This window comes from Pyrenophora tritici-repentis, assembly GCF_003171515.1.
Source record: "Pyrenophora tritici-repentis strain M4 chromosome Unknown M4_contig_00021, whole genome shotgun sequence".
NCBI classification, from domain to species: Eukaryota; Fungi; Ascomycota; class Dothideomycetes; order Pleosporales; family Pleosporaceae; genus Pyrenophora; species Pyrenophora tritici-repentis.
The window spans coordinates 25,342-38,805 of NW_027093984.1; the positions used below are offsets into that span (position 1 = coordinate 25,342).

General features: G+C 50.0%; 4 protein-coding genes across 4 annotated transcripts; 2 read left to right on the forward strand and 2 right to left on the reverse strand.

The window, feature by feature from the left end:
* Positions 1 to 1,396: 1,396 nt before the first annotated feature.
* On the reverse strand, positions 1,397 to 3,388 carry PtrM4_152100 (uncharacterized protein; the record flags this gene model as incomplete). The annotated part of the gene is made up of 1 exon (XM_066110153.1): positions 1,397 to 3,388. One exon carries the CDS (start codon positions 3,386 to 3,388, stop codon positions 1,397 to 1,399), a length of 1,992 nt encoding a protein of 663 aa, XP_065958826.1.
* A 427-nt stretch (positions 3,389 to 3,815) lies between these two features.
* Positions 3,816 to 4,754, forward strand: PtrM4_152110 (uncharacterized protein; the record flags this gene model as incomplete). Its single annotated transcript, XM_066110154.1, has 1 exon — positions 3,816 to 4,754. The coding sequence occupies one exon, from the start codon at positions 3,816 to 3,818 to the stop codon at positions 4,752 to 4,754; it is 939 nt and encodes a 312-aa protein (XP_065958827.1).
* Positions 4,755 to 5,127: 373 nt separating this feature from the next.
* PtrM4_152120 (Dimer-Tnp-hAT domain containing protein) lies at positions 5,128 to 8,581 on the forward strand (the record flags this gene model as incomplete). The annotated part of the gene is made up of 3 exons (XM_066110155.1): positions 5,128 to 7,635; positions 7,868 to 8,170; positions 8,264 to 8,581. 3 exons carry the CDS (start codon positions 5,128 to 5,130, stop codon positions 8,579 to 8,581), a joined length of 3,129 nt encoding a protein of 1,042 aa, XP_065958828.1.
* Positions 8,582 to 9,271: 690 nt separating this feature from the next.
* PtrM4_152130 (uncharacterized protein) lies at positions 9,272 to 10,735 on the reverse strand (the record flags this gene model as incomplete). Its single annotated transcript, XM_066110156.1, has 1 exon — positions 9,272 to 10,735. One exon carries the CDS (start codon positions 10,733 to 10,735, stop codon positions 9,272 to 9,274), a length of 1,464 nt encoding a protein of 487 aa, XP_065958829.1.
* Positions 10,736 to 13,464: the final 2,729 nt, after the last annotated feature.

Consider the following 13,464-nt stretch of genomic DNA (forward strand, 5'->3'; position numbering starts at 1 on the left):
TAGTTATGAGGCGGCCGTAGTAAAGGAGACGCTCCTTTCACTACAAGCCTATCAGGCTATACTAGAACATGAGAACAATAGCCTTAGGTACGCGTTAGGACGGAAGCAGAGGGACTATGAGACCCCTATTAACGCTCTAGATGTTCAGACAAATAGGGATAATCATTTAAGGGCTCTACTTCTGTCACTAAGGACTATACGTCATGCCACTGATCAGAGGATGGAGAATGAGCGTGAGATAGAGGAGGAAAAACGCAACCAACTTCGGACAAAGGAATTGAAGGCTGAGGCTAAACTTATTGCCGAAGAACAGGCCCGTATGAAGCGTGAGGAGCGGGTGAAGGAGAAGGAGAGGAAGAAGAAAGAGAAGGCTGCCAAGGCTGCTCAGGTAATCAAGGATTGTGAGGCTCGCAACGCTCTGAAAGCTATACAAACTTCCTAAAGTAGTAAGCGTAAGGCTTTAAAGCCTGCTGCAAAGCAACAGCTAAAAAAAACAACGCGTGGGTGGTGCTAGGGGGGGTGCTATGGCTGAGGTGCCTGCACCGGCACCTCCACCAATACTCACCCGCCGCGGCCGGACTGTTAATACCCCAGCCAAGTTTAGATAAGCAAAGTTGTAGAGCTACGTCTATAGATTAATACTCTAAAAAATCTCGCGATAGTAACTATTGTACGTGGTTGCGCAGCCTCATGTTTTCCGTCGTCGCAATGTTGTTGGGGTGAGCATCACGCGTCCCCGAGCATCACGCGTCCCACCTCGGTAACGTGTCCGTGCGCGTGATGCGCGGATTCGCGTGATGCGCGGGGAACACCATATCCACTACTTCAAAAATGAAGCTATTAAGCCACGTATATAAGCTGTTATTATACGAATTTATAGAGGAGGAGTAATTAGATGCTTGCGATCAACTTGTACTATCTATATTTTGATGGGAGGTTGACGTTGCGGCCACGTGATGTGAGCTTTGATTTTGATTTTTTGATTTTGATTATGGTTTAACGCCCTATCTGTAACCTCCCATAGGGTATTCGGGCGGGTCCCGCCGTGGTCTTATAGTGCTGTCGCACTTGCCTCGTGGAACCTATTCCTAGGTGTTTTGTATCTAAGGGGAGTGATGTCCTGCCTATATACATGTTCGTGAAAAGGACTCCCGCCATTTGAAGCCGTTTTCCTACAATATTCTAGTATTTCGTGGCTTGCGCCTTTGATCGATGCAGTACAATAACTGCTTTTTAGAGAGAGAAACGAAAAAGTAACAAGAGGCAATTTAAGATACAATGAAAGTTTTAAAAGAGAGCGTGTGGGTTGTGGCATCTATGCGGCGTTTTGCCGCGAATCCTACACTGAATAATGCCAAGGAATTCAGCGGGTCTTTGTGAAATTCAAAAATAGAAATCACTCGTCATAGAAGGAGTTCGTTACCTTCACGAAGGTCTCGAACTCTTGTGGCTGGTCTATTAATTGCGCGAGGTACGCTAGGCCTTCCTGTCTTGTGCGAGGGGGCACGATGGGGCGTAGAGGCCACTTCTTGAAGTGTGTTGTGGCTCTCTTGCAGAACACTAGGTGTTCTGGTGTGAGCTTTGATGGAGGAGCTGGAGGCTCTTCTTGAACTTGAGCACCAGCGCGAGCAGCCTCAACGCGTTTTTGACGCTTGTTGTTCGATGAGGTAGCTGCTGAAGCTCTCCTCTTTCCCTTTTGGGGTAGTTGTATAGCTTTAGCAGCGTCTCTCTCCTCCTTCTGGCGCGCGCGTTCAGCTGCTTTCTCAGCTCGCTCAAGCTCCCTCATCTCCTTGAGTCTCTGCCTCTCCACACGCCTCTCCTCGAGCTCATCTTGACGCTGCAGTCGAGCCTCCTCGCGCTGCTTCTTGGACCGTGCTTTTTGGAGTTTCTCCTCCGTCTCATCTCGCTCCCGTACTGCTTCTCTAGCTCGAGCCTCACGCAGCTTGCGAGGAGACCAGAAGACAGAGCCACCGTGATACTCCTGGCGCTGTTGAAGGTCAAGAGCTTTGCCCTTCTTCCTGTGCTTCTTTTTATGTTGAAGAGCCTCCTTTAAGCCCTCGTTCTCATGCTTTAAAAGCTCATACTGCACAGAGAGATGGTGAACGCTTGAGCGCAGCTTTCTTGCCTCATACTGATGGCTATCATTAACAGCAGCTCGTACTAGCCGATCGAGCTTTCTCCAGTCATGATCAGAGAGCCCTGACGATGAGCTTCTCTCAGCTTCTGGCGTGCTAGCAAATCTACGAAGGATAACGTTGGCATCCATCGGCCAGATCCCAGTGGCTTCGAAGGCCTTCAATATGAGGCTCTCTGTGAAGGAGGATATCCAGGCGCTCCAGAAGAGCGGGAAGAAGTCCCCTTTCTTGATTGGAATAAGGCCTTGAGCCTTATGGAGATGGTTAGTGAGCTCGTTAGAGTAGGCTTGAGAGAGTGGCTTGAACAGCACTACATCTAGCGGCTGGAGCGTATGGGTCGAATGGGGAGGAAGGATCATGAGGAGGATCCTATGGCGATCGCAGTACTTAATAAACTCCATCGTGAGGTGAGATCCATGGCCATCAAGGATGAGCAATCTCCATCTACCTGATCGTTGCTTTGTAGAGCGATCAAACACCTGCTCCAGCCAAGCTAGGCCTACGTTATCATTTGACCAGCCTGTTGGAGATGATGAGACAAAGACCTCATGTTCTCCTGCCTTGATATCTTCTACCCAACTCGATCGTATAGCTCCATTTTTAGCTGCGTAGATAAGGGCTGGAGGCAGCGAGCTCCCATCAGCGCAGCAGCAGGCCAGGACTGTCAGAAACTCGCGTGATCCATCCTGGAGAGATGCTCGAACCTCCTTCTTCTCCCATTGACGCCTGCTGAATATCCTCTTACTTCTGCCTATCAAGCCAATTAAGAAGCCCTTCTCATCCATATTGTATATATCTCGAGCCTCTAGGTGATATTCGGTGATCTTTCGATGCAGCAGCTCGAAGTAGAGTCTATACTTTGACTCAGAATCAGCCAGGTGGCGCGTACGATCCATGGCGCTGGTCCACTTTGAGATGAGATGGATCTCGTGTCGGTTGATGAAGCGAGTAACCCAGCTCTCGCTGAGCTGCTGATGGGCTACTTCTGATGAGAAATTCCTGATCATCTCTCGTGTAGGAGGAATGCCTCGCTTTGTGAGCTTTTCGATATATCTCACAAGCTCTAGCTCTTGTTGTGGGTTGAGTTTCTGCTGGTTGAAGTTCTTGTCTCTTTCTGAGCTTGTCTGGCCCTGGTGCCTTCGGGTCAACGTAGATCTCACAACACCATGCTTAGCAGCAATTTTAGTATACGAGAACTGTTCTCCTGGCTCTAGATTTTCAATATCTTCAATCGCAGCTTGAATTGGGTCCATATTGGTGGAGTTAACGTGTGTTGAAGGTGAAGGGGTTTGACGTGTTTTGGTGTTCCCCGCGCATCACGCGAATCCGCGCATCACGCGCACGGACACGTTACCCTGTCCGTGCGCGTTTTGAGCCAGTTCGAGTTTTGAGCCACCCCACCACCACAACCACCTATACAAATTGCATCATAACTCCACCACCATGGACCTGATTCAGAAAGCGATTGAAGATATCGAATCGCGTGAAGCAGGCGCATCTTTTAGCTAGCGCGAAGTTGCAAAAACGTGGGGTGTTAACCGGACGACGCTCGCTCAAAGACACCAGGGCCGAAACCAGCCGCACACGCTCGCCCATCTTATCCTTCACCCACACCAAGAAACCGAGCTATTGCAGTACATCACAACACTTACTGAGCGACGTACGCCACCTACACGTGCAATGATACGCAACTTTGCGTCATCTTTGGTTGGTAGGGAGGTTTTAGAAAGCTGGGTTACTCGCTTCATCAACAGGAACCCAACCCATCTCATCTCACGCTGGCAGACCGGGATGGACCGCAATCGCCACAAAGCTGATTCAGAGGCTAAGTACAGCTTGTACTTTGAGCTGTTACACGATAAGATGAAGGAGTATAATGTAGAGCCCTCCCACATCTTCAATATGGATGAGAAGGGCTTTGTAATTGGGGTAACTAGAAGATCAAAGAGAGTCTTTGACAAGAGGATATACGATAGAAGAGGGGTTACAGCTGCTATTCAGGACGGTTCTCGAGAGTGGGTGACGGTCCTCGCCTGTATTTGTTCGGATGGTACAGCTCTTTCTCCATCTCTCATCTTTCAGTCAACTGCTGGGGCTCTAAAATCAGCCTGGGTAGAGGCAATCGATCCAGAAAAGCACTCAGTATTCGTCACCTCATCTCCCTCTGGCTGGACCAACAACGATATAGGGTTAGCCTGGCTTAAGGAGGTGTTTGAGAGAGAGACCAGACGGAAAGCTCGCTCAGGATACCGATTACTGATCCTTGATGGCCATGGATCCCACATAACTATGGATTTTATCAACTACTGCAACAACCACAGGATTCTATTAGCTGTATTTCCTCCTCATGCAACCCATACGCTTCAACCGCTTGATGTTGGGATGTTTGGGCCTCTCTCAACTGCCTACTCAACTGAGCTCTCAAAATACCTTCACCGCAGCTATGGGATCCTACCAGTACAGAAAGGGGACTTCTTTGAGCTGTTTTGGAGGGCTTGGGGTGCTACTTTTAAGCCTCAAACTATCATGAAGTCATTTGAAGCCACTGGGATACACCCACCAACATACTTGTCAACGAGCGAGCCGGCTCGCTCAGCTCGCTCGGCTTGGACGTTTTGACCAAGCCGAATGAGCTGAGCGCGCAGTGCGCGCTTGCAAGCCGAGCGAGCTTAGGGATAGGCGCTCGCTCAGTCAGCTTGCTTAGCTTGGTTGGATGGGGCGGTTGGAAACTTGGGGCTGAAGGACTTGGTGGAGGGGCAATCTCACGATGATTTTTAGGTGTAGTGCGTAAGTTCGAAACCTAGTTATAACCTAAAATACACTCTTTTTTGCTATATTTCTAGCAAATAAGCTACTAAATTTCCGGCTAACGGCCTGGCAACAATATTCTCCTTCTGCGACACTTCACTTACTACTTATCACCCACCACACTCACCTATACTCCATCAACGCGTCTCTATTTGCAGCTATTATCTACCTCGCCGTTGCTATAATGCCAGCAAAAAGAACACGCGTTAATGCTCTAGAAATCGCGACAACTTCGAAGCGCCCTAGAGTCGCAGCGCGTCATCGCGGGACTGCCAGCCAACCTGTGCTAGTCGATACTCGGCCATTCTCACCATCTCCACCTCCTCCACCGCTGTCGCCGCGTCAAGCTCTCGTCGCCGCGCCACAAGCACCAAATTTTGAAGCGACCCTCCGAGAGTCGCGCGCCGAAGAGACAATCATCCCACCACCTGAGGGCAGCGAGCATGCCACTGTTGCAGCTTCAGGAGCAGCTAGCGAGGCTGTCGACGAGGGTTTCGTATGGGTAGAGGACAAATACGACGGCTTTAATTGGAGTCGCTACCCAAAGCACTGCAAGCCGCCCACATCACTTTCGAACCGAGCAAGCTGGGTATACAGCCATGGCTATCGCATCGCCTTGCGCAGCAACGTCGCAAAAGTCACGTGGATCTGCCACTATTGCTATAAGCACAAGTTCACTACTGTTGGCCGTGGCATACATGACGTCTCGCAGTCTCCATCAGCGCCAGCACGTCATCTCGGAGAAGACAAGAAAGGTCATGGCTTGAAGCCTCCAAGTAAGCGCACTACCGTCGCTCCTCGGAAAGAAACTCTCCTCGAACGCGCCCTTCAGAAGGGCTGCTCTCAGGCTGTTGCCAACGAGCTTACCAACTTCAATATACAAGAGTTTAGGCTTGCGGCCGTCACCTGGCTCGTCGAAAACAACCTCCCACTCTCACAATTCGAATCATCGTCTTTTCGCAATATGATACAATTAGCTAGCGTAGAGGCAGAACGAGCCCTGTGGGCATCTCATAACAGCGTCTCACGATACGTTATACGCCTGTACAACTACCTGTTACCAAAGGTTGTCGCAAGCCTTTCAGAATCAATGAGCAAAGTCCATATAAGCTTTGACGGATGGACGACAAAAGGTGGCAAGCGCGGTTACTTAGGTATCGTCGCCCACTACGTTGATAGCTCTGGCGAGCTCAGGGACTTGCCTATTGCGCTCCCACAACTGACAGGTGCCCACACCGGCGAGGCCATGGCTGAGGTCGTGATGGCAATATTCAAGCAGTTCGAAATCACTGTGGGCAAGCTCGGTTACTTCGTCCTCGACAACGCACATAACAACAACACCACGATCAACACTCTCGCCTTGCAGATGGGCTTCAGCGCTACCGAGCGTCGCCTTCGCTGCGGTCCTCATACGCTTAATCTCATTGGCCAGATGCTACTCTGGGGTGAGGAGAAAGAGTCCTACGACAACGAGGAGACTGAGCGCGTGAACGAAGCTGAGAACATGGCTACTTGGCGAGGCGATGGACCATTAGGAGTGCTTCTCGCGGTTATCAACTACATCAAAACACCACAACAGTACGCTCTTTTTGAGAAGTATCAGAAGCTCGCTATTAGGGACCAGCCTGTCAACGCGCCAACAGAACAGCACAAAATCAAGGAGCCCGTCAAGCCAGTTGTTACTCGCTGGAACTCTTACGTTTCGTGTTTTGAGCGCGCTGTTGAGTTGCAATTAGCGGTTAATGGGTACGCCAACTACCATATTCAGAAGATTGAAACTGAAGACGCGTACGCCCGAAGTCGTAACAACAAGCTGCCTGCAGCGCCGGATTGGATGAGGTCTGATGGGATCAATGCCCATGACTGGCAGGTGATTGCTGAGTATATTGATGTGCTCAGGCCACTGAAACAAGCTACAAAACGGCTTGAAGGCCGCGGCAAAAGCGGTGCTTTTGGAGCAATCGCTGAGGTTATTCCAGTATTTGAATACTTACTTGGAGTCTATGAGGACCGCTTGCAAAGCTATGAAGACGTCATTCACGATGAGCATACAGAGTCGCCCGAAGACCACCTTGCTATCAACCTCCGCGCTGCCCTAGTTAAAGCCCGCGAGTACTACAACAAGCTCGACCTCTCGCCAGCTTACTATGCTGCTACAATCCTTCATCCTCGCTACAAAAGCTACCTTGACGCAGCGTGGGCGGATAAGCCTGATTGGCTAGAGAGCAGCAACCGCAAGTTTCAACATTTGTGGGCGGAGTACAAAAGCTTACCGAAGCCGCGCTTACGCCCCAAAGTCAGGCACAATGATATAGACGACGCTATCAACAGCTTTATTGAGCCTGCAGGGCTTACGGAGAACGAGGAGGATGAATATGAGGCTTGGAAACGCAGCGAACCGATCGCTAGCGAGGGCGTCGACCCTATAAAATACTGGGTAGGACTCCGCGATCGCTACCCCAGCCTTAGCAAATTTGCTATCGACATGCTATCAATCCCAGGCTCAAGCTGTGAGTGTGAGCGCTTATTCAGCGAGCTGGGTGACCTCCTCGAGCCCCGTCGGCGCAGCATTTCTCCGCAACTTCTAGCAGCAATACAGTGCGATCGACGATGGATAAGAGCTGGATTTGGCAGTGGTGAGGTGCCTGTAAAGGAGGCTATCAGCGATGAGGAGATGGACGCGAAATACGGTGTACATAAGTGGGATATTAGCTGAGAAACTCAACACCAAGGTTTCTATATAACTTTCCTAATCGGGACTGAGCCCATCAAGCCGAGCGAGCTGACAGCCCTGTTTCAGCCAATCCGAGCGAGCCGAGCGAGCTGCTGGCCTCCGCTCAATTGGCTGAGCAAGCCAATTGGCTGAGCTCGCTCAGCTTGCTCATTGACATCTGTGCCCACCAAACCCTGAAGTTATACTTAAGAGATTCCGCAAAGAGGCATCTAGTTCAGATGAAAGCTCAACTTCTGTACTTAGTGGAGACGATTGGCTCAAGATTGAGTCTATTGTACGCCGTACAGTGAAAGATCAGAGCAGTAAGGACGTCAAGAAGCTTCGACGAAGTCTACACCACATCTCAGCTCAAAATAGTATCCTCCGTGGAGAGATTAGGGGCCTTAAGGAAGCTCTTTTAGTGAAAAAGAGACACCAAAAGAAGAGCTATACTCTACAACTTAACAACCCTGAGGAGTACCACGGTGGAGCTGTCTTTTGGTCTCCTCGTAAGGTCCGTCAGGCTCGGGACGATGAAGCAGTTCGACGACAACAACAACAAGAACTACAGCTTCAAAAAGCTGAGAGATCTCATCTTAAGGAGCAGGCTCGACTGTACAGGCTTCAACAGGCCAACGAGAGGCGTGTTGAGAGAGAAAGACTTAAGGAGGTGAGGGAGAAGGAGAGAGCCGCTAAGGCAGCTGAAAAGGAGCGCCAGAAAGCAGCTCGCGACGCTGAAAAAGCTATACAACTGTCCCAAAAGGGTAAGCGCAAGGCCTCACAAAGCTCTAGTCAAGAGCAGAAGCGTCAGAAACGTAGTGTTGTTGTTCCATCTCATGTAGAAGCTGAGGTGGCTGCACCAGCCGTCCCAACTCGAACGACCCGTCACGGCCGCACCACCAAGCTTCCGGGTAAATACAAGTAGCTCAAATTGATCGCAATGATATAATTACTACAAATCTATAAAATCTCGCGATAATAGCTATTGTGGGTGGCTCTACAGCCTCATTTTTGGGGTCTGCTCATGTTGGTGGGGTGGCTCAAAACTCGAACTGGCTCAAAACGCGCACGGACAGGGTAACGTGTCTGTGCGCGTGATGCCCATAATCGCGTGCCGCACACCCCACCAATATCGCGACGACGGCAAAGTTGAGGCTGTGCAGCCACGTACAATAACTATTATCGCGAGATTTTCCGGTGTATTGATCTATAGACGTAGCTCTACAACTTTGTCTATCTATATTTTGCCGGAGTATTGACGGCCCGGCCGCGTCGGGTGGTTGTTGGTGGGGAGCCGGTGCAGCCACCTCAGCCAGAGTGCCACCGCCAGCACCACCCACGCGTCGTTTTTTTGGCTGTTGCTTTGCAGCGGGCTTTGAAGCCTTACGCTTGCCCGATTGGGGTTGTTGTATAGCCTTTGCAGCGTCGCGATCGCGTCGTTTGGCGTCAAGTTCGGCAGCCTTTACAGCCTTGGCTTCATCCCGCACCTTCTTTGCCTCCTCACGCGCCGCCCGCGCTGCCTCTTTGATCTTAAGTTGATAGATCCTGTTGTTCTCCTTTGCCTCTTTCAACTCTATCTTATCAAGTAGCTCTTTCTCCTTCTCCTTCTCCTTCACTAGCTGCCTGAAGCGGGCCTCTCGAAGCTTGCACGGCGACCACCAAACTGCCCTGAATGGAACGCTTTTCGCTGCTGTAGATCTAGGGGAGGTTCGTGCCGATTGCGGGGCTTCTGGTGAACGTGTAGCGCCGCGCGCAGTGCGTCCTTCTCGTACTCGGCGATCTCTTTGGCAGCCTGGAGGCGGAGGAGTATTTCTGAGAGGTTGTTGGCCGCAATAGAGCTCGGATCGTAGGCCTGATTAATGAGGTTCGTGATAGTAGCTCTACTCACGTTCACTAGTGGCGGCGGTGCTGTTAGTGTTGACTTTCGGAACTTTTTAAGTACTACTTCGGGATCTATAGGAGCTATCCCAGTGGCTTTAAATGCCTTCAACGCGTGCTTCTTAATGAAAGAGGAGTCCCAGGCAGGCTTGAAAAGACGGTAGAAGTCATCCTTCCTCACAGCTAAGAGACCGTGGCTCGCCTGGAGGTAGTGCTGCAAGCTGAGTGAGTACGCGGCTGCCAGAGGTTTGAACATTACCACATCGAGTGGCTGCAGCGTATGGGTACTATGGGGGGGTAGTATGAGTAACATAATATTGTGGGCGATCGCATAGTCAATAAACTCCATAGTAACGTGACTCCCATGGCCGTCAAGGATGAGTAAGCGTGTGTGATTGCCGGCCTTCTCCTTCGTATGGCGATCAAACACCTGTTCGAGCCATGCCAGGCCTACCTGATCATTGGTCCACCCTGAGGGACTTGAGGTAACGTAGACTGGATCGTCAATTGCGATATCATCAACCCATCTGGCGTACATGTTGCCCGAAGTAGCTTCGTATATAATCGCGGGCGGTAACGTACTCCCATCAGCACATATAGCAGCGATAACAGTGATCCAATCTCTGTTGCCGTCCTGTATCACTTTCTTAAAGCCCCCAGTCTCATATTTCTGCTTACTAAACACTCTCTTACTCCTCCCCGTCACTCCAATAAGGAATCCCTTCTCATCCATATTATATACATCCTGCGCCCGAATATGGTGCTGAGCCATTTTAGTAGATAGTAGATCAAAGTACGACTCGTACTTGTATACAGAATCAGCCCGGTGGCGATTGCGGTCCAAACCAGTTGACCAACGTGATATAATCGCGTCGGGATGACGGTGAAAGAAGCGCGTCACCCAGCTTTGGGAGGTAGCCCTTCCGGCTATAGCACTAGCAAAGTTCTGGATCATAGTCCTCGTCGGTGGTAAGCCAGCATCAGTAAGCTCGTCAATGTGCTCTAGAAGCTGTAGCTCCTGGTGTGGGTGAAGGAGTTGCTGATTACGTGATTTGGCTTCATTTGAGCCCCGGATCTGTTGATGGCGTCGCGACAACGTAGAGCGATCAACACCAAAGCGGCGCGCAACCTCAGAGTATGTAAATTTATCTCCGGGATCACGCGATTCAATAGCTTCAATCGCAGCGTTGATACAACTCATGGTTGTGGAGTTATGGGTGGTTGAAGTGGTAAGGGTGGATTGGTGTTGATGTTGCGGGGTGTGCGGCACGCGATTATGGGCATCACGCGCACAGACACGTTATGTGGTCAGTGCGTGCAACAGTTCAGCCAATGCAACACCCCACCAAAATGCGTGCCTGCCAAAAAATGAAGCTTTTGACCACCACCACCAAAACGCTATTATCGCGAGGTTTTCCGGTGGAGTACTGGCATGATTGTATACTTGGTATATATCTACTGATATTTGCTGGGTAACCGCACGTTGCGGCCGCGCGCGGTGGTTTTAGTGGGAGGCTTGGCGGGCGGTGATGCATCACCACTACCACTTTCAGCCTCCACACAACACGACGCCGCTTTGATATTTTTTATTCTAAATTGATGAAGCTTTTCGCTTAGCTATATTCTACTTATCGCGAGCTTTTTGTGCGATTATAGTAGCGCAGTCTTGTGCCTTTTGAGCGCGCGCGACAGCTAGTTGTGCAGCCCTCGCATCACGCTCCTGCTGCCGCACTACTTTGGCCATTCCACGAGTCTCCCGTGCTGCTTGTGCCATCTGTTTTTTATACGCAGCTGCGGCAGCTCGCTCCCCCCTCTGTTGTTGTTTTTTTTTCTTTTTTTTTCATGGTGTTGCAGTTGTTCTGCTGCCTCGCGGGCTTAGCCTCTCTTACTGATCGAGGGCTCCACACCACTGCAATACTATGATACTCTTCGTGCTGCTGCAGATCGACAAGCTTTCTATCAGATTTGCGGCGTTTTCTGGTAGTAATACTACCCCGCAGTTCCTTGTTTTCATGGTGTAAAGGCTCGTTCTGGATCTGCAATGGATGCAGCGCCTGTTTAAGCTGTTTGGCTGCATATTTCGATGTATTTGGCACAGCAGTGTCAAATAACTTTGACAGATCTCTCCAGCCATCTCCATCACCTGCCTCTCCAATTTCTATATCTATATCGGCTCGTCGTGGTGGTGTTTTGAAGCGTTTTATCATGACGTCGGGATCGCGCGGATAGATCCCAATGGCACGAAAACTACTCAACATATCATTAGCTGTGAAAGCAGATGTATATTCCGCCCACAATATGCGTAGGAAATCACTTTTCCGCATATCGAATAGTCCTTGACCGCTGTGGATTAGATGGGTGAGCTCGGTACTGTACGCAGCTACCAGATGTGAGTACACGCCAAGGTCGAGTGGCTGGAGGCTGTGAGTGGCGTGAGGCGGAAATACTGCGAGTAGTATTCGGTGGGTATGGCAGTACTCGATGAAGGAAGGCGGCAGGTGACTGCCGTGCCCGTCGACGAGAAGCGTCCGGTAGTCGCGTTTTGCTTTTTCCTTCGTGAGCCGATTGAACACCTGCTCAACTCAAGCCAGCGCGAGGTCATTGTTACACTATCCCGACGGGCTTGTACAGCAAAAAACGGGGTGTTTTCCCACCACTAGATCCTGCAGCTATCCATCGCAAAGACCCTCTACGCCCTCGTAGATTATCGTAGGATCTACTGAGCTCCCATCACCGCAGATACAGCCAATAATCATTATCCAGTCTCTACTGCCATCTTGGAGGAATTGCCGTACTTTCTTTTACTCCCAAAACTCCTTCGAAAAGATTCTTTTTGGTGGTGAAATACGGCCAAGTAAGAAGCCCTTCTCGTCCATATTGTAGATATTATGTGGCGCGACGTCATATTGATCAAGCTTGGCATAGAGGAGATCGAAATATGATTGGTATTTATTGCGATTGTTTGGCTGCGAACAGCCGCAGATGACTTTGGTGTTCTGGCCCCTATCCCTGACCCTATCCCTGTCGCTGTCTCTGCCCCTCTCGAGCTCTCCATAGACGACAGAACCGACCGAACCGACAGAACCGACCGAACCGACCGAACCGACAGAACTGACAGAACCGACAGAACCGACAGAACCGACAGAACCGACAGGACCGACAGAACCGACAGAACCGACAGACCGACAGAACCGACAGGACCGACAGGACCGACAAAAAATTCTAATGTAGTAGTTACAGTACATAGAGAAGAGTATGAAGAAAGGCAAATACGAAAATCGCTAGGGAACAGCGTTAGCCGTAATTAGTTTGTGAATCCCCTTCTCAGATAAAATGCGCTATCTGGCGCGATGGTATTATACAGTTGTTAGCGATTGCGGCCTCACCCCTCCTTTCCCCCTGCACGTAAGCATTCTAAAGACTAGTCATTATTGGATCGGCAACTGACCAATCACATCGTCTATTTTCCTGCGAACATCTATACGGAAGTTAGGGCATTTAAACTTGTTACGTAGCTGCATGTAGGGGCGAAGCTGCAACCGCTAACAACTGTAAAACAAGTGGTTGAAAATTATTTATTATATGTGTCCGGCTTTTGATTCCTTGCTGTTTTGTTCTCTTTACTTAGCGTGCATCGGACACGTGGACTATTTGGCTTGATCTTTGTGGTTGATTGTGTGTTCTCTCCTTTTCTTTGTATGGCGGATGTGCTTGTGCTTAGAGCCGAGTACCAAAAGGACTAAGAACAAGAGATCCGAAGTATTACAGGGATTGGGAGTCGGGAGCCTCATATTATCCGAAGGCTATCTCAAGGAGGGCGTCTCCTAACCGTAGTATTATCTTGGTCCATAAAAAATCCATTGCTACTACTTTATTGCGGACGCATACTTTATATTTAGGATATGATCATCTCTGTTTTGCTATTGAGTA